Source organism: Syzygium oleosum, unplaced genomic scaffold, assembly GCF_021117445.2.
Source record: "Syzygium oleosum isolate NSW1041296 unplaced genomic scaffold, Sole_v2.1 Sole_v2.01, whole genome shotgun sequence".
Taxonomy (NCBI): Eukaryota; Viridiplantae; Streptophyta; class Magnoliopsida; order Myrtales; family Myrtaceae; genus Syzygium; species Syzygium oleosum.
In genome coordinates, this window is record NW_026607485.1 from 19,533,534 (window position 1) to 19,551,737 (window position 18,204).

The following is an 18,204-nucleotide window of genomic DNA, read 5'->3' on the forward strand; positions in this document are numbered from 1 at the left end:
ATAAAACATTGAAGTCCAATGTGGACCCAGCACACATTTAAACTCACTCTCATATGTGCGAGCCTTCAATGCCGGTTTAAGGCTGAAGAAATATTCTTGGGTGCCTCGAGTTCATGTGAATTTAGTGCATCTTAGCCTTTAAGATCACGCCTACTCAAAGGAGGAGTGTTTTTTTTTTCCGGATAAAAATGTCAAGATGTTGGCCATAGCAGCAGTTAGAAAAGTGAATTGGAGAATTTCCTCGACGTGAATTTGAGAATTTACCGTATATTTCGATATCTCACAATGAAGAGTACATCAGCTAATTTATAGGCTAAGATAACATATATCGATCAAGATATGCATAATCAAAGGAACATATACACATAATCTTGAGAGATAACATAGGATCGACATAATTATCAAATACCTCTAACATAGAAAATTATTCTTGAGAAATTCCTAATTATCTCCAACAGCAGCGGTGGCAGAGCTATGATGAACGAGTACATTGTCAGGTACATCGTCTCTTCGACTATCAGGCATAAAGAGCCTACACTCCTCCGGAGCAGCCTCACTACAACCAAGACAGGACATTGGAGTTAACTGAAATTTTCTTTTCACAGTGCCCTTGTTCATTTCAATATAAGCAATGTGTATTGAGTGCTACTAAGTCCCCGTTATGTACTCAAGTTCAAGCCTCCAATTTGGGCAAGGCAAAAGAGATTGTAACCGAAGTAAAGTATATGAAGTGGTATGTGCAGATTAAGTCAACATGTGTTGCTGCATTACTTTAGGAGGCAGATTTGTCTTACTTAATAGACACAGATTCCTGGATAGGAGCAGATGGAGATTCCATCATTCCTAACTGTGAAGCCGATGGCCGATACGAAACTGGGCCGTCGAAAGCGCCATGTGGGAGCTCCGGGACCAAGTCCTCAAGCCGGAGGAACCTGATCACTTGCCCTGCCCTTGGCCGTCTCGCAGGGTCTGGGTGCACGCACCACAGCCCCACCACCATCAGGCACTCCACTTCCTCCCTCTGGAACCCCGAGCACAACGCTTCATCGGCCGCGCTGAGGATGTTGCCAGCGAGGTAGAGTTGCCAGACCCACTTGTGCAGCGGGACCCGGATCTCTCCGTCCTCGTAGCTCCTCCGGCCACACGCGATCTCCAGGGCCACGACGCCGAAGCTGAACATGTCGGACTCCTTCGTGGCCTTCCCTCCAATGAAGTACTCGGGCGCTAGATACCCGCAAGTCCCGACCACGTCTGTCGTCTGAGTCCTGAACCGGGGGTCAACGAGCTTGGCCACTCCGAAGTCGCCAAGGTTGGTGCTAAAGTTGGTGTCGAGCAGCACGTTGGCTGCCTTTATGTCCCGGTGGAGCACGCATTGCTCGAGCTCCTCATGGAGGTAGTTGAGGGCGGATGCGAGGCCGAGCGCCACGCTGTACCGTACGTCCCACGGCAGGCTTCTCCGGGCCCGGAAGAGGTGGTGGTCGAGGCTGCCGTTGGGCATGTAATCATAGACGAGCAAGAACTCACCTTCCTCTCGACACCACCCGACAAACGGCACCAGGTTTCTGTGTATCGTTCGGCTTATGATCTTCACCTCGTTGACAAAGACCTTCTCGGAGTGTTGGGACTCCGCAAAGATCCTTTTGACGGCGACCAGGCGGTTTGAATGGCTCAAGAACCCTTTATAGACTTGGCCAGACCCACCTCGGCCGAGCTTTCGATCATCTGCGAAGCCGTTGGTCGCCGCGAGCAACTCCTGATAAGTGAACTTCGCAGGCAATGCGCCAATCTCTTTATCGATGTCGGTAAGGGTGTCGTAACCATGCTTTTCACTCCTCTTGACCGCGAAAAAGCAAGACCCTGCAGAGATCACTAGTAAAAAACATGCCACGGGAACCACGACCAGTATCCTTAACCAGCGAGGTTTCGAGTTCACCCCCTTTGGCGGTGATCTATCCGGCGGCAGGGGATCTACGATGTCCAAATTCGAAGTGAACTCCCATGAATTGATGCTGTGTCTCTCTGGATGGTGGCCGAAAGAAGCTGAAAACCCGATCTCTACTGATTCGGGAAGGACCCTCGCAAGATCAATTAACCAAGAAAGTGAGGGATAGGTCTTATCTTGGGAAGGCGGTTTGCCATCGAACGACCAGAGCACGGTGAGGTTCTTGCTCGTAGAATTGTAGGTCACAAGAACAAGGATCGCTTTCCCGCTGTGCAATGCGGGATCCCAGGGCTTAGAAACGAGGGACTTGAGATGGTTCTCATTGATTCCTATGTGATGCATCGGGGGATCGAACTCCCAGTTCACATAAGTGTCGAACTCGACCATGACGATGTGGTTCCGAGGCCCCTCATTAGCCGTGCTAGCATTGAACAATCCCAAGAATCCACCGGCCGAGTTGGGCGGGATCTGGATCCCAACAGGAGCAAGGAAAAAGGCCAGACCGTCGCTGTACTGAGCAGAGCCGTAAGTTTCGATGGTGAACGAGAAATTGGTCGAGAAGTCCGCTTGGCGCCCCGTGAGAGGATCCCATATGCGGATGGGGTTGGCGTACTTAATTCGGCCCACCTGGTAGTGATGCGGATTGCCCGTGGTGAGATCGACGTATCCATACATGGCCGTCGCGACTCCCTCATACAATATGTCGCTCAAATCTGTGTCGAAGCTGGTTTTATTGAAGGACAGAGGAGCAACCGAGGGAATGAAAGGACAGCAGACAAGGCAGTACAAGAACAAGCGAGCGCGCAAAGGAAGAGCACGCGGAGTGGCGCGCGGCATTCTAAATCTGGGCTTTGGTCGGAATTGGATCGCCCAAACTGCAAGATCAATATGTTATATCAGGGTGCTTTATAACGAACCCGAGCATACGCGACGGCTTACAGGACATGGCAAACGCTCATAGGTCAAGCAGCTTCTATGATGGTTCCCTGTTTTATGCTAAAGCCAATGGAATAAATTAGTCTTGTGATGGGTACCATTGCTATCTTCCGAACAACAAGGGTCCACACGGTTTGACTTAATCGATTGCTCCAGTTATTTGCCAGTCGGTGGAAAAATTTGCAGTGGTCCTAGAGGGCCTCGGATAATGACCATGGAGATGGAAACTGACCGATGGATCACCCCGAATTGACCGGCTTTCGGTGATATGAAGCGAGCGAGCGACTGTGGGTCAAAGTCTTGCATTTGCTGGGAGAGCTTGTATGGTTCGCCATTTTAACAGACATCAACAAGCCACTCAATATCTCTGTCCACAATTGTGTACGAAAGGAGTGCAGTCTTTGCTTAAATGAAGAGACATAAACGAGTGGTGGAGAGTCCATTGCTTGCTTGAAAGCCACTGATTATGGCGAAAACTATGAACACTAACAACAAAAATAAGAGCCTGCAGAGTCAAACTCATAAGTTTGTTTACATTTTATTACCTCAAATTTTAGTGGAGGCAGTGTATAAAGTTAGGTCATCCTTTTTGGGCATTGTGGTTTTGAGTTTCGATAAGCTCGTCTAGCAATAAGCCACTCTGCTCTAGAAATAATCCAATATAATCATCATTTTCTTTATTGGCATTCAATCTAATTATCTTTGTTTTTGGTCAGAAATCTAATTATCTTATACGTCAACTATGGGGAAAATTACCAAAAAAGTCCTCAACCTATTGCATTTGTGCCAATTCAGTCCTAAACCTTTCAATTTGGCCAATTCAGTCCTAAACCTTTGCAAACCAGCCAATTCAGTCCTTTTGGCCGGCCGGCCGGCGCTGACGTCACCGCCGGCCGGCTGACGTGGCGCTGGCCGGCGTCCACGTGACAATATTATAATATTTTTTTATTATTATTTTCGAATTTTTTTCTTTTTTTTTTCTTTTCCTTCTTCCCCCTGGCCTGTCCGGCCAGGGGAGGCTCGCCGGCGAGGGCCCAGCTCCGGCGAGGCGAGCTGGGCCCTCACCGCCGCTGGGCGAGGCGGAGCTCGCCCTGCCATGGCGAGCTCTGCCTCGCCAGATCTGGGCGAGGGCGGAGCTCGCCCAGCCATGGCGAGCTGGGCGAGCGGCGAGGGCCCAACTCGCCATGGATGGGCGAGCTCTGCCCTTGCCCAGATCTGGCGAGGCGGAGCTCGCCATGGCTGGGCGAGCTCCGCCCTCGCCGCCGCTAGGCGAGCTCGCCCAGCTCCGGCCAAGCGGAGCTCGCCTTGGCTGGGCGACCTCCGCCCTCGCCGGCGAGCCTCCCCCCTGGCCGGACAGGCCAGGGGGGAGAAGGAAAAGAAAAAGAAAAAAGAAAAAAGAAAAAAATTCGAAAAGAATAATAAAAAAATATTAAAATATTGCCACGTGGACGCCGGCCGGTGCCACGTCAGCCGGCCGGCGGCCACGTCAGCGCCGGCCGGCCAAAAGGACTGAATTGGCTGGTTTGCAAAAGGTTTAGGACTGAATTGGCCAAATTGAAAGGTTTATGACTGAATTGGCACAAATGAAATAGGTTGAGGACTTTTTTGGTAATTTTGCCGTCAACTATGTGAATGAAATCTTTCCTACAATGTTTTTTATTTTGAGAACTACTTTCATGTTATCGAAGCACACTACACATGGTCACGTTCAACCAGCTCACTCTTATTGATCATCATTTCACAGCTTGCCCAGCCCATCAAGAACATTTCAGGCCTATTTAGTTCTTGAGATTTTTAAATTCTATTCAATGAAAATTTGTGCGGTTGGTGGTCCTTCGAAAATTAACATGGATGCAGAATCATGTGTGGTAAGGCAAGATAAAAGACATTTTGCGAAATCTTTATCATAAGAATGCAAGATAAAAAAAAAATGCAATTGACATAGGATGTTCTTAATGACTAGCACTGAGCACCTAATGACCCAAGTATTGATGACAAAATTGGTACAGACATAGTACATTAGACCCGTGCATATAATCCATTTGATCATGTAGGTCCCATTTGGAGTTCACATGGTCCAACAAATCTCATTTATCAGGTCTATACATTCGGACTGTAAATCAAGGTTGCGACTTTCATTGGTTCAACTTTGCAGTGAATCTCATAAGTTACTGAAGTGATATAAATCGTCTCCCTTGTTCAAAGGTAGTAGATGAATCGAATTTATCATACATGTCATGAGAATCAGTCAAGTACTTGAAAAGTTTCGAACAACCCATCCCGGGCAAAAAAAAAAAAAAGAATTAACAAAAGATCTTATGAGTGAAAATAGTTAAAAAAATTTAATTTGTTATTTTCACTCTTTCCACGTGGACCAGACCAAAATCAAAACATGGTTTGAAAGAAATGAAACTATATTTCTCGGTAAGAAAACGCGTTTTTTTCTCTCAAATTTCAAGAATATACAAAAAGTAAAAGCAGAAAATTATTCCCATTTTCATGGACATAGTTCGAGAAATCACATGCAGTCTGCATAAAGAACTAAAACAATACTTGATGTTGCCTTTGCCCCGACCTTAGCTATTGGGTCTTGAAGTCACTTATCACAAGAAAACCACCTTAAATAAGTCCCGAACTCATCAAATACCTTAACTAACCTCATGAATCATATATGACACAAATCAAAGGCCTGGCTTAAAAAGAAACCGTTTGTATTTAGTGATCTAGAGAATCGAACGCGACATGCATAATCCAGTCCTTAACTTCTTTCAAAGTCATCCCGATGGGGTTTACTTTACAAGAGTAAACTCGTCGTCAAGTTAACGGTGCCTTCAATTTGCATTAGCCAGGATATGCATTTGTATTGGATGGAACATATTGAGAGAACAAATTAATGCTGTGGTAAAGAGAAAAAATAGTAAGGATTAGCGAGGAAGCTCTCCCACAATTTCCCATCGTCTCTCTTAAGTTGAAAATTCCGTCAACATCCGACTGCTTGCGAAGCAATTCATTACGATGCATATGTTTCCTGTGAAAACATCCACCCCCATCGAAGCAGACAGACAATGAAACTGCGAAACGATTTTGGTCGATAGTCGTTCTCATCCAAGCGTGTGAGAATGAGATTCATCTGTGAAAGACACCGTCCATGCAAGAGCAATTTCCCATCAGCTCCACAGTTGACATTCTATAAAAGCATATCAAAACCTCAATCTTGAGACTTTACTGGTCGAGAAGACAAGGAAGATGTCAATGGATACATGTGTATTGACGTTCCTGCTTCTATTTGCTGTGAAAGCACTATCTCAACGTATAATCAATCGATTCATTGGTAAGACTTATCCTGGAGAGAGGAAGATTGATTTTTTTCTGCTCCTTAAACTTAGAACTGGAGCTTCAGTAGACAAATCTTCTTGAAATGATGGGCTTTTTGTTAGTAAGTTATGTTTAATTAGCTTCATACAACTCCAATAAAACAAGAATCTCCCTCCTCCCATGACATTTTCTCTCGCCGATCTTTTTCATGTCCCTGATGACAGAAAAAAGAACATTACATGTACTGCAACACAAGAGGGATGATGATGATCGTCAACCTGACATTCCAAAAAGCACTCGTAAATACAAAGGGCTCATTTTCTAGGACCGCACACACGCTGACATTCCAAAAAGCACACGTAAATTCATCTCACCTGGGTGTGTGTCAACTAGGCGGGGCTAATTTCTTTTTCAGAGAGATGCAGGGCAACCCTTGCGGTCGAAGCCTGTTTTGGTCCTTTTTGTGTCTCTCTTTGGTTTCACTTATATCAAAAGAATATTGAACAGATATTAACACTTGCAATTCGAACGAACTCACCTGTCAAGTCATGCAACCTCCGTGAAACAATTGATATATGTGTAGCAATTTTATGTGTAAAATGCAAGAGATCAATGGACGGGGTTAGATAACATCAGCAGCACGTAGCATAGCGATGGTAGGTAAGGTCCTTGGGGCCGTGTCAATCAAGGTATATTTTGGGGTCAATAATTTCAGGGTTTGAAGTCAAGCTTACGTCAGACAAAAAAAAAGAGTCAATCCTACGTAGATGCAGCATTGCGGAAGGCCAATTAAATGACATGTAAATGGAAAGTAAAAATTTAAAGTCAACCAACGTTTTTTGCACGGAAAATCAATGCTGGATGATAGAGTTGTGGAATCTGATAGAGGAAACCAAATTAAAGTAGAGAGGTTTTTTACTGTTAAGGGTATACATGTAATTTTTTACCTTAACTTTGTATGCTTTAGACTTGTGCTATATTTTGGACAATCTTTTTTATGGTTGTAACTTTGAAACTCGATAGTGAAGAGAATATTCAATGCGGTACCGTGGTTTTCTCCTTTCTGATTTTGAAAGGGTTCTCTACGTAAAAATTTGTCTCTTTTTCTCTATTTTTTTCTTTTTAATGTTTTGTGTTCCTAACAACTAATATCGGAGCTTGGTTTAACGGAATAGTGGGAGCGTGAAGATAAACGAAGGGAAGGTGAAGATTGATTAGTTTAACAGCAAGGATTTTAGTTTCTAGAAGATGCAAATCGATGATCTTTTGCATCAGAAGAACCTACATCAGCCTCTGTCGAGAAAGTACCAAATTCGATCAAGCAAGAAAATTGGAAATTGTTAGATCGACAAGCCTCGGTTTGATTCGTCTCACATTGAAGCAGAACGTTGCCTTCAACATTGCTACTGAGAAGACAACGGCGAATTTGATGAGGGCTTTGCCCAACATGTACGAGAAGCTCTTTACGTCAAACAAGGTATATCTGATGCGTCGCCTTTTCAACATGAAGATGGACAAAGGAACTTTTGTGACAAATCACATCAACAAATTCAACGTGATCATCACGACTCAGTTGAGTTTGGTGGAAATTTGATGGCGAGGTAAAAGTTTTGATTTAAAGTTGGTGTGCAAGTGACTGCAGGAACAGTGAATCTAGTTAGAAGAAGTTGAAGTTTCAAGAGATCCAAGATTTGATTCTTTGTGGGGATACTCGTAGAAGAGAGTCGGGTGAATCTTCGGGTATTGCCTTGAGTAGTGAATGCGGAGAGAGAAGCAATCAATGAAGTCAAAAACAAAATTGTGGTAAATGGAAGTCCAAAGGGAGAAGCAAATCGAGATCTTGTGGTGAAATAATTTACTAAAATTGTGAAAAGAAATGCCATCTAAGACGAGATTGTAGAGCCCTAAAGAAGAGAACTTAGTATCGAGATCGGAATAGAGAGTGACAAATCTATAAATGCAACCTTTGAGAAGATGCTTGTCAATAATGCCTTAATTTTGGGCATTGATAGTTTGGTCAAGTCTTGAATTATAAACTCAAGTGCATCATTTCACTCAACTCCATGCAGGGAATTAATGTATAATTATGTAGCTAGAAAGTTTGGAAAGGGTTGTCTAGTTGATGATGAACATTTGGATATTATGGGGAAGGGTGATGTTCACATAAAGACTATCAATGGGTTTCAATGGAAGTTGCATGATGTCAAATATGTTCCTAGCTTTAAGAAAAATCTAATCTCTATTGATCAATTAGACATCGGATACATAACTATTTTGGGAACTGCTCATGGAAGATTGTTAAAGTTGCTATGGTCGTAGCACGGGGAACAAAGTTGGGAACACTATATATAACTGAAAGTGGTAGAGAAACAGTAACAGTTGTTGACTCGGAAGCTGATTCCAAAATGTGGCACCATAGGCTTGGACCCATGAGCTAAAAGGGGAGGAAGGTGTTAGCATCAAAGGGAAAGCTGCCTGATATGAAGGCCGGAGGTAATGGCTTATGTGTGAATTGCGTTCTGGGGAAGCAAAAACATGTCAGTTTTTCAAATATTGGGAGAGAACCAAATAAAAGAAAGTTAGAGTTGGTGTATATAAATGTTTGGGGGCCAGGCCCTATGCATTCTCTTGGACGCTCATGCTACTATGTTATGTTCATTGATGACTTCAGCAGGAAAGTATGTTATGTTCATAGATGATTCTAGGCCATAGAAACGACGGACAAGAGCCAGTTCTTATTGATTCCTATGCGATGCATTGGGGGATCGAACTCCGGGTTCACAAAAGTGTTGACCTCGACCATGACGATGCTGTTCCGAGGCTCCTCATTAGCCGTGCTAGCATTGAACAATCTCAGGAATCCACCGGCCGAGTTGGGCGGGATCGGGGTCCCGACAGGAGCGAGGAAAAAGGCCAGGCCATCGCTGTACTGTGCAGAGCCGTCAGTGTCGATGGTGAACGAGAAACGGGTTGAGAAGTCCGCTTGGCCCCCCGTGAGAGGATCCCATATGTGGACGGGCTTGGCATACTTAATCCGGCCCACCTGGTAGCGATGCGGAGGATTGCCTGTGGTGAGATCGACGTATCCGTTCGTGGCCGTCGCGACTCCTTCGTACAATATGTCGCTCAAATCCATGTCGAAGCTGTCTATATTGAAGGACAGAGGAGCAACAGAGGGAATGAAAGGACAGCAGACAAGGCAGAACAAGATCAAGCGAGCGCGCAAAGAAAGAGAACGGGGAGCGGCGCGCGGCATACTGAACATGGGTTTTGGTTGGAATTGGATCATCCAAACTGTGAGATCAATACGTTGCATTAGGGTGCTTCAAAACCAACCTGAGTATAATTACGGGACACGGCAAGCGATCATAGATCAAGCAGCTTCTATGATGGTTCCTTGTTTTCTGCTAAAGTCTACGTAATAAATTAGTCTTGTGATGGGGTACCATTGCTACCTACCTTCCGAACAAGATATGTCAACACGGTTTGACTTAGAGAGCCTCGGTTATTTGCTAAATGGTGGAAAAATTTGCGGGTGTTTTAGAGAGCCTCGGACAATGACCGTGGAGATGGAAACCGACCGATCTATCGCCCCGAATTGACCGACTTTCGGCGATATGAAGCTGAGCGAGGAAGCGACTTGCAGATCAACGTTTTACATTTGCTGGGAGAGCTTGTATGGTTCATTTTTACAGACATCATCAAACCACTCGATATCTCTGTACACAACTGTGTTGGAAAGGACTGCAGGCTTTGGTTAAATGAAGAGACTTAAAGAGTGGTGGAGAGCCCACTTGTCACGCCCCGAACCCTCGAGCGCGCGAACATCCTTCCTTGATCGTGAAATTACGACATCCCAGGACGCAACGTCGACCCATCCATTTTCACTTTAGATCATGCACATGCGGAAGCGTATATCTCCAGACAACAACGGGGATAGACAGGAAAACGTACAACATGTATATACACATCATCAATAGTACATCGGGGATTAATATATTACCAGTCCGCCACGCCGACCTTCCCGATTACAACAACAACGGATAGGGGGTTAACCTAGCTCCTCTATCTACGAGGACAACCTCAACAGGTATTTCCCCCTCGACATAACCGTATCACAAAGAACGCAACGCGTACTCATACCTGAGCACCTGAAAAGATGGTTAACAACAACGAATGAGATAAAATCTCAGTAAGTTAACGACCTAAGCCTTGACTAGGAGGTCAACTCATCTCGGATGCACCTAACCCATGCAACGATACATCGATGGCAAACAACTCAATATAGAACACACAGGTACTTCACAACACAATCACAGGCAGCCTTACCTTGCCTTGGCACATGCACACACCCTATACGTTATAATTTACCGTATGCCATGATAATGCAATAAGCATATAATGCAATCAGAATACGCATCAACCTTCTCAAGCACAATGCATTCACACGTGTCCTGATTATAAAGTGAAACCGCTTCGGCCCGTCCCATACCGTGCCTAGCAATTTCATCCCATAATCAAGCGCAATGCCACCGCAATCTTTCACGCGTATTCCAATTACTACAGCCACACCAGGGGCTACGGCACAACCCGCGATATTCGCCTCAGGTTGGCAGTCTTCCGGTATATCCGGGCATCGTCCCGCCCCATCGGGCACGACATCGTCTCACTCGACCACAATGACGGCATATCCCATAAATGGGTTCATTCCGAATCCGATTCGCGAATGACTACGTCTCCCCTGCTACCAGCGACGGCTTCCAATTACCAAATTGGGGACACCCGTTAGGGCCACGGCCAAACCCTTGGTTGGCGGTCATCCGGTATATGATTTTCCGATATAACCGGGCACGAAAGGAACCTTTAGGTGATCATGCACACATAGCAACACTCAGGTTCCATCATTATAATTTTCAATAGCCGATGCAAACATAATCCGTGCTAATACGTTAAAATATCCAACTTCCACACATAAAAATGTACTAAAATATTCACACGTGATTATGCACATATCAATAAATTCCCAAACTTGGCATGCTTCTATATTCAAGTATCCACAACATATTTCTCACATAAAACTTAACAAATAAACCCGACACCTCAGGGTTTATTAATTAAATACCCGTAATTCTATATTTCACCGTACCCAAACAATTCAATTTGGCATACAAACCAATATATAAGGCAAATTCTAGCTTAGGCATCACAATTTAAGCCTAAAATAAACACAATTTAATTTCGGAATTTCCACAAAAATATTAATAAAATAATAATATTTTTAATTCCGAAAATTAATAAAAATATTATTATTTAATTCCCGAAAATTAATAAAATAATAATATAATTAATCCAATAGGTTATCACTAACCCCTAATCAATTAGTACTAAGTGCAATTAACTTAAACTAATCCATCCTAAGCAAGTTTAACATACTAATCAAAGGATTAGTGCGAAAACTCACCCGATTAAAATTCCGGAGACACCGGTGCGTCGGCGGCGGCGAGGGCTAAGTTTTGCACGGTCCGGAATCGACACGGAAAGATGACGACGACTGGGTCTCGGCTGGACAGCAGCTTTGGGGCGGCTGTTTCGGTTTGGCGGGGCTCAGTTGAACGGCGAAAATGGCTCGGACGGGTGTCTCACGGTGGCGGGCAGCCACGGCGTCGCTGCTGGTGGTTCCACGGCAGCAACACAGCAGCAACACAGCAGCAAAGGGGGCTGGACAGTGGCTTGGTGGTGGCTGGAAATGGTGATGGCGTGAGGGAGAATAGAGAGAGAGAGAGAAAAAAGCCAATTGGTGAGGGAGAGAGAGAAGAGAGTGGTCTGTTGGGGGGAAAAGAAGAGAGGTCAAGAGATATTTCTCTCATAAATGCAAAGCCAACAAAGTCTTCTTCCATCATCACAAGACACCAAAGTCTTCTCTCTTAATATCCTTTTGTTTCTAGGACATAAATGCTTGAAGGGCATTTTGGTAGATTCACCCTTGATACTATTCACGTGGGCTCGGGCCAGCAAACTTGGGCTCGGGCTTGAATGGGCCCAATTGGAAGAGAAATGGGCTTGAAAAGCTTAATGGGCTCATTGGGCTTTGGTCTTAGGCGTGAGGCCCATTGGGCTTTTTCCCGACCCACTAATTCCTTTGTCCAAAGTTTCGGGGCCCAAAACTATACCCGAGTTTTACCCCGACTAACTCGGACTGGAAAGTCTCGGAACAATCCTTAATCGAAAACCTATAATCGGATCAAGGCTTGTGGCAAAACTTCAATGGGAAGTGTCCCTAATACGGCCTATTCGAGTTAGGTGGCCTCTTGGGGTGTCGCTAGCGTGACTTATGGTTGATTCGTCAATCAATCCATATTCGACTATCATTAATCCATGGATCATTCTCGGTTATCATGTAATCGTGTGGAATTGACTTATTTACCCGGGGCACGTGGTCTGGTGAAATTGACTTAAGATCGTTCGGGTTTAGTACAATGATCGTGCGGAATCACCCGCAATATGACTATATATACTTTCGCCGAATCGATTCCTAACCTTTCACTGATTGACCCGTGACGTCATAATGTCATCCCGCATCGATCCTTATGGTCGAGCTATTTTCCATGGTTGAGTACTCTAGTCGATCGCATTGTCCAACCCTCAATTGCCTTTCCTAATCGAATAGTTGATCCATGAACGATTTGTGAATCGACTCATGGTCTAATCCTGCTATTAGAGCATTGACAGTTAAAGCCACTTCACTTGTCGATTTAGGTTCCGAATCGAGGATGTCACACCACTGCTTGAAAGCCACTGATTAGGGTGAAAACTACGAAGACTAACAACAAAATTAAGAGCCGCAGAGTCAAACTCATAAGTTTGTTTACATTCTTTTACCTCAAATTTTAGTGGAGGCACTGTATGAAGTTGGGTCTCTCAAAGAGCTTATCGAGCAATGTCATCCTTTTGGGCATTGTGGTTTTGAATCTCGATAAGCTCGTCTAGCATCAAGCCATTGTGCCCTGGAAATAATCCAATATAATCATCATTTTCTTTATTGGCATCCAATCTAATTATCTTATTCGTCAACTATGTGCGTGAAATCAATGAGGATCGGGAGTACACAGCTGAAGTGCCTTATGCATTAGCTGTTACCAACTCGATGTATGCTATGGTGCATACTAGACCAGACATAAGTCATGCAGCGGGATATGTGAGCAAATATACGACTAATCCAGGAATAAGGCATTGGAAAGCCGTGAAGTGGCTATTAAGATAAGCGAGAGGTACTTCAGGTATGGGGCTTTATTTCATGAAAAACAATGTGACTTTATAAGGCGTTGTCAATATAGATCCGGGTGCTGATTTAGACAATAGGAAGAGGACTCCGGGTTATGGTTTTTACCTTAGGTGGCACTGTGATAAGTTGGATGTTTAGATTTCAAAAGTGAGGAGAGAGCTTGTATGGTTCACCTCTTTTACAGACATTATCATACCAACCACCCAATGTCTATCTAGAAATTCTGACAAAAAAAAAAATGTCTGTCTAGAATTTGTGTAGGAAAGGATTGCAAGCTTTGGTTAGATGAATTGCAACTTGCAGAGACTTAAAGAGTGGTTGAGAGTTGAGAGTCCATTGCTTTCAAGCCACTGATTATATGGACACTATGAAAACTGACAACAAAAGGAGCTACGGAGTCAAACTCATAATTTCTTTTTTCCATATTTTCAATTCAAATATTAATGGAGGCACTTTATCTAGTTGGGTCTGTCAAAGATCTTATCGAACAATGTCATCCTCTGGGGCATTTTAATTTTGAATTTCAAAAACTTCGTTCAGCAACGAGCCAATTTGCTCCGGAAATAATCGAATCTGATCATCGTTTTTTTATTGGCATCCAATCTAATTATCTTGTTTGTAAAAAATGTGCATGAAATCTTTCCGACAATGTTGTATTTTGAGAATATCTTTCATGTGATCGTAGCCCACGAAATATGGTCAAGGTCAATCATCTTACTCTTATTGATCATCAAGGTCAATCACAGCTTGCCCAGCCCCATCAAGAACATTACAGGTCAATCAAGGTCGTTGAGATATTTAAGTTTCATTCAATGAAAATGTGTGGTTGGTAATACTTTGAAAATTAACAGATGCAGAATCTTGTGTGATAGGGCAAGGTAAAAACATTTTGCATAATCTTGATCTTAAGAATCCAAGATCAAGAAAACTATGCAATTGACATGGGATGTCCTTAATGACTAGCACTGTGGAACTTACATAAAATGGTCTATTTAGAGTAACTTTTACATTAGGAAATGTGCCATAATTTTTCTACAGTTTTCATTTGAATGCCAATTTTTTTTAAACAATTACTTGAGTGGTACATCGGTGGAAAAACGATCACTTAAGTGCTTCCAACGATATATTCTGACTATTTGTCATACGTGGCTTTTTTAATGAAATTTTAATTCCCATGCACCTTTGTTATATAAAAAAAACATTGACGTACAATGTGGACCCAGCACACAATACATTTATACTCGCTCTCATACGTGCGAGCCTTCAATGCCGGCAAGAAATATTTTTGGGTGCCTGGAGTTCATGTGAATTTAGTGCATCTTAGCCTTTAAGATCGCGCAAACTCAACAGAGGAGTGTTTTATTTTCAGGATAAAAATGCCAAGATGTCGGCCACAGCAGTAGTTAAAAAAAATGAATTGGAGAATTTCCTCTATGTGAATTTAAGAATTTTTCTGTATATTTCGATATCTCGTAACGAAGAGTATATCGGTTTATTTATAGGCTAAGGAAACATATATGGATCAAAATATGCATAATCAAAGGGAGACGTACGTGCGATCTTGAAAGAGATAACATAGGATCGAGATAATTATCAAATACCTCTAACATAGAAAATTATCCTTGAGAAATCCCTAATTATCTCCAACAGCAGCAGTGGCGGAGCTATGAATGAACGTGTACATTGTCAAGTACATCGTCTCTCCGACTATCCGGCGGAAAGAGCCTACACTCCTCCGAAGCAGTCTCACTACAACCAGGACAAGACATTGGAGTTAACTGAAATTTTCTTTTCGCGGTGCCTTGTTCATTTGAATATAAGCAATATGTATTAAGTGCTACTAAGTCCCCGTGATGTACTCGAGCTCCAGCCTCCGATTTGGGCAAGGCAAAAGAGATTGTAACCGAAGTAAAGCGTATGAAGAAGTATGTGCAGATTAAGTCGACATGTGTTGCTGCATGACTTTAGGAGGCAGGATTTGTCTTACTTAATAGACAGATTCTTGGATAGGAGCAGATGGAGATTCCATCATTCCTAACTGCGAAGCCGATGGCCGATACGAAACTGGGTTGTCGAAAGCGCCGCGTGGGAGCTCTGGGACCGAGTCCTCGAGCCGGAGGAACCTGATCACTTGCCCTGCCCTTGGCCGTCTCGCAGGGTCTGGGTGCACACACCACAGCCCCACCATCATCAGGCACTCCACCTCCTCCCTCCGGAACCCCGAGCACATCGCTTCATCGGCCGCGCCGAGGATGTTGCTGGTGAGGTAGAGTTGCCAGACCCATTTGTGCAGCGGGACTCGGATCTCTCCGTCCTCGTAGCTCCTCCGGCCACATGCGATCTCCAGGGCCACAATGCCGAAGCTGAACATGTCGGACTCCTTCGTGGCCTTCCCTCCGATGAAGTACTCGGGCGCTAGATACCCGCAAGTCCCGACCACGTCTGTCGTCTGAGTCCTGAACCAGGGGTCAACGAGCTTGGCCACTCCGAAGTCGCCAAGCTTGGTGGTAAAGTTGGTGTCGAGCAGCACGTTGGCTGCCTTTATGTCGCGGTGGAGCACACATTGCTCGAGCTCCTCGTGGAGGTAGTTGAGGGCGGATGCGAGGCCGAGCGCCACGCTGTACCGCACGTCCCACGGCAGTCTTCTCCGGGCCCCGAAGAGGTGGTGATCGAGGCTGCCGTTGGGCATGTAATCGTAGACAAGCAAGAACTCACCTTCCTCTCGACACCACCCGACAAACGGCACCAGGTTTCTGTGTATCGTTCGGCTTATGACCTTCATCTCATTGACAAAGACCTTCTCGGAGTGTCGGGACTCCGCAAAGATCCTTTTGACGGCGACCAGGCGGTGTGAATGGCTCAAGAACCCTTTATAGACTTGGCCAGACCCACCTCGGCCGAGCTTTCTATCGTCTGCGAAGCCGTTGGTCGCTGCGAGCAACTCCTGATAAGTGAACTTCGCAGGCAATGCGCAGATCTCTTTGTCAATGTCGGTAAGGGTGCCGTAACCATGCTTTTCACTCCTCTTGACCGCGAAAAAGCAAGACCCTGCAGAGATCACCAGTAAAAAACATGCCACGGGAACCACGACGAGTATCCTTAACCGGCGAGGTTTCGAGTTCACCCCCTTTGGCGGCGATCTATCCGGCAGCAGGGGATCTACGTCGTCCAAATTCGAAGTGAACTCCCAGGAATTGATGCTGTGTCTCTCATGATATAGGCCAGTAGAAGCTGAAAACCCGATCTCTACTGATTCGGGAAGGACACTCGCAAGATCGATTAACCAAGAAAGCGAGGGATAGGTCTTGTCCTGGGAAGGCGGTTTGCCATCGAATGACCAGAGCACGGTGAGGTTCTTGCTCGTAGAATTGTAGGTCACAAGAACAAGGATCGCTTTCCCGCTGTGCGATACGGGATCCCAGGGCTTAGAAACGAGGGACGAGAGATAGTTCTTATTGATTCCTATGTGATGCATCGGGGGATCAAACTCCGGGTTCACATAAGTGTCAAACTCGACCATGACGATCCGGTTCCGATGCCCCTCATTAGCCGTGCTAGCGTTGAACAATCCCAAGAATCCACCGGCCGAGTTGGGTGGGATCGGGGTCCCGACAGGAGCGAGGAAAAAGGCCAGGCCATCGCTGTATTGAGCAGAGCCAATCTCGATGGTGAACGAGAAATTGGTCGAGAAGTCCGCTTGGCGCCCCGTGTGAGGATCGCATATGCGGACAGGGTTGGCGTACTTAATCCGGCCCACCTGGTAGCGATGCGGAGGATTGACCATGGTGAGAACGATGTACCCATACGCGGCCGTCGCGACTCCCTCATACAATATGTCTCTCAAATCTGTGTCGAAGCTGGTTATATTGAAGGACAGAGGAGCAACAGAGGGAATGAAAGGACAGCAGACAAGGCAGAACAAGAACAAGCGAGCGCGCAAAGGAAGAGCACGGGGAGTGGCGCACGGCATTCTAAATTCGGGCTTTGGTCGGAATTGGATCACCCAAACTGCAAGATCAATATGTTATATCAGGGTGCTTTATAATGAACCCGAGCATACGCGACGGCTTACGGGACACGGCAAACGCTCATAGATCAAGCAGCTTCTACGACTGTTCCTTGTTTTCTGCTAAAGCCAATGGAACAAATTAGTCTTGTGATGGGTACCATTGCTATCTTCCGAACAAGAAAGGCCCACACGGTTTGACTTAATCTATTGCTCCAGTTATTTGCCAGTCGGTGGAAAAATTTGCAGTGGTCCTAGAGGGCCTCGGATAATGACCATGGAGATGGAAACTGACCGATGGATCACCCCGAATTGACCGGCTTTCGGTGATATGAAAGAAGCGATTGAGCGAGCGACTGAGGATCAAAGTTTTGCATCTGCTGGGAGAGCTTGTATGGTTCGCCATTTTTACAGACATCAACAGGCCACTCAATATCTCTGTCCACAATTGTGTAGGAAAGGAGTGCAGTCTTTGGTTAGATGAAGAGACTTAAAAGAGTGGGGGAGAGTCCATTGCTTGCTTGAAAGCCACTGATTATGGTGAAAACTATGAACACTAACAACAAAAATAAGAGCCTGCAGAGTCAAACTCATAAGTTTGTTTACATTTTATTACCTCAAATTTTAGTGGAGGCAGTGTATAAAGTTGGGTCTCTCAAAGATTTTATTGAGCAATGTCATCCTTTTGGGCATTGTGGTTTTGAATTTCGATAAGCTCGTCTA

At 44.9% G+C, this 18,204-nt stretch overlaps 3 protein-coding genes across 3 annotated transcripts; all 3 read right to left on the bottom strand.

Annotated features, from left to right (window-relative positions):
- Positions 1 to 251: 251 nt before the first annotated feature.
- LOC115683424 (L-type lectin-domain containing receptor kinase IX.1-like) lies at positions 252 to 2,804 on the bottom strand. The gene is made up of 2 exons (XM_056311219.1): positions 795 to 2,804; positions 252 to 556 (listed from the first exon to the last, which is right to left on the bottom strand). The coding sequence occupies exons 1-2, from the start codon at positions 2,777 to 2,779 to the stop codon at positions 442 to 444; spliced, it is 2,100 nt and encodes a 699-aa protein (XP_056167194.1). The 5' UTR covers positions 2,780 to 2,804; the 3' UTR covers positions 252 to 441.
- Positions 2,805 to 8,894: 6,090 nt separating this feature from the next.
- Positions 8,895 to 9,471, bottom strand: LOC130135399 (L-type lectin-domain containing receptor kinase IX.1-like). The gene has a single exon (XM_056304491.1). The coding sequence runs from the start codon at positions 9,456 to 9,458 to the stop codon at positions 8,895 to 8,897; it is 564 nt and encodes a 187-aa protein (XP_056160466.1). The 5' UTR covers positions 9,459 to 9,471.
- Positions 9,472 to 15,005: 5,534 nt separating this feature from the next.
- LOC115669731 (L-type lectin-domain containing receptor kinase IX.1-like) lies at positions 15,006 to 17,563 on the bottom strand. The gene is made up of 2 exons (XM_056315207.1): positions 15,317 to 17,563; positions 15,006 to 15,224 (listed from the first exon to the last, which is right to left on the bottom strand). The coding sequence occupies exon 1, from the start codon at positions 17,443 to 17,445 to the stop codon at positions 15,463 to 15,465; it is 1,983 nt and encodes a 660-aa protein (XP_056171182.1). The 5' UTR covers positions 17,446 to 17,563; the 3' UTR covers positions 15,006 to 15,224; positions 15,317 to 15,462.
- Positions 17,564 to 18,204: the final 641 nt, after the last annotated feature.